This window comes from Triticum dicoccoides, chromosome 4B, assembly GCF_002162155.2.
Source record: "Triticum dicoccoides isolate Atlit2015 ecotype Zavitan chromosome 4B, WEW_v2.0, whole genome shotgun sequence".
Taxonomy (NCBI): Eukaryota; Viridiplantae; Streptophyta; class Magnoliopsida; order Poales; family Poaceae; genus Triticum; species Triticum dicoccoides.
In genome coordinates, this window is record NC_041387.1 from 657,002,359 (window position 1) to 657,004,027 (window position 1,669).

Sequence of the window (1,669 nt, forward strand, 5' to 3'; positions counted from 1 at the left end):
AGCACGGGGACTCTCCGGCGACGGGAGCCAGCAGCAAACCCCTGCTGTGGTTGCAGAGGACCAGCGGGGGTGCGAAAACGTGCCAGGGTGCCTGTGGTGGAGCAATGACGCGAGGGTGTGGGTGCTTGTGCGAGGCCAAGCCTGGCTGACCATGGTTTCCGGCTGGAAGAATGACGCCATGTGCGGGTGTGCGGCGAGGCGTGGCGAGCAACGGCTACGCAGGGGCTGGATAAGTCCCTGAGGGTGTGCAAGCGGAGCAGCTGCGGGAGCGTGGGTCGCAGACTGCATGTGTGCGGGTGTCCATGCACGAGCAGGAGCCCGTCTCGGACATGGAGACGACGACGGCCGAAGCCGCGCGGGTGGTGTTCCACGGCTGCTGCGCATGCAGCGCTTCGGTCTTGCGTGTGCGAGCGCGAACAGAGAGGGTCGAGCAGGGAGTGGCACGATGAGGCGGCGTGTGCGAGAGAGGATTCAAAGCGGGGCGAAGTGCGAGGAACCACGGCGACTACTGCAACTACGCAACAAAATTCAGAACTCGCCGGAGCACCGAGAACACGAAGATGGCATGGATCTAGCGACGACTCCGGCGATCTAATCGCGATGGAAAAGAGCAGGGTTGGAGTTGGGTATACCTAGTATACCATTGACATGCGGATGCGGCCGGGGACGCAGAATATCAACGGAGAGAAGGCGAGGAACTCCGGTGGACTTGCTGTCCGTGAAGAAGATGAAGGCGACGGCGACGTAGTGGAGGCGACCTAGGGCGGGGAAGAAGTCTGAACAGATGTAGTCGACGTCGAGGAAGAAGACGGACATGCCGTAGACGACTGTGGTGGCCTCCGACCACGTAGGCAATGGCGAAGCTCTCGGTGGTGCTCTCTGTTCTCTGGCTCTTGAGGAAGAAGGAGAAACAGGGGAAGGGAAAGAGGTGGCGGCGGCGAGAGGGGAAGAGGGAAACCCTAGGAGTTGCTACGGGGGTAAAAAAGGGGGGCTGGATGGCGAGGATGGAGTCGGCCTTGCCACGGCGGCCATGTGCGCCGAGGTAACCTGGAGTTACCGTGAGAGAGGGAGTTCTGCCAAGCAGGAAGAAAGGAGGAAGGAGAGAGAATGACATGTGGGGCCAGGGTGAAAATGTGTTACGTGGAGGTGGAATTACCAGAGGGGGAGGTGGTTGGCGGGCTTGGCTGTGGTGGTGCTGGACTGGGCTACGCTGGGGCTGCTGCGGGTGCGCTGAAGCTGGGCCGGGCTGCTCCTGCTGCTGTTGTTTTCTTTTTCTTCGAAATAGAAAAACAAAAGAGAAAATGCACAGAGGGATAGGAGAGGGGTGTATGAGAGATATAAGAATATCCCCACGACGCTAGAATTATGCACTAATTGAAATAATTGGTTTGGGCATTTTTAGAGAAAGAAAATTATCGCAAGTTTGAACTAAATTCAAACTTGAGGCAATTTTGATTCCAACCAAATCAAGTCTAAAAGAGCTGAAAATTGACAGAGAGGTTAACGACAAGGTGTAGGGTTTGCAGGAAAAGAAGGAACATTTTTGGACAGGGAAAATGTCACATGAAAATAAATGTAATAAAGAAGAAAGGAGAAGTTTGAATGGAATAGAAACTTGGGTGAACTTGATGAATGGTCGCTGGTATGAGCATGTTGCATGAGTGAGGTG

At 55.4% G+C, this 1,669-nt stretch overlaps 1 protein-coding gene across 1 annotated transcript in view; it reads left to right on the forward strand.

Moving 5' to 3' along the window:
* Nucleotides 1-854: 854 nt before the first annotated feature.
* Nucleotides 855-1,669, forward strand: part of LOC119292998 (kinesin-like protein KIN-14E) — a 15,663-nt gene continuing 14,848 nt past the window's right edge. The window contains exon 1 of the mRNA XM_037571620.1: nt 855-977. Within this exon, the coding sequence (XP_037427517.1) occupies nt 855-977 (123 nt within the window). The remainder of the gene's footprint in view (nt 978-1,669) is intronic.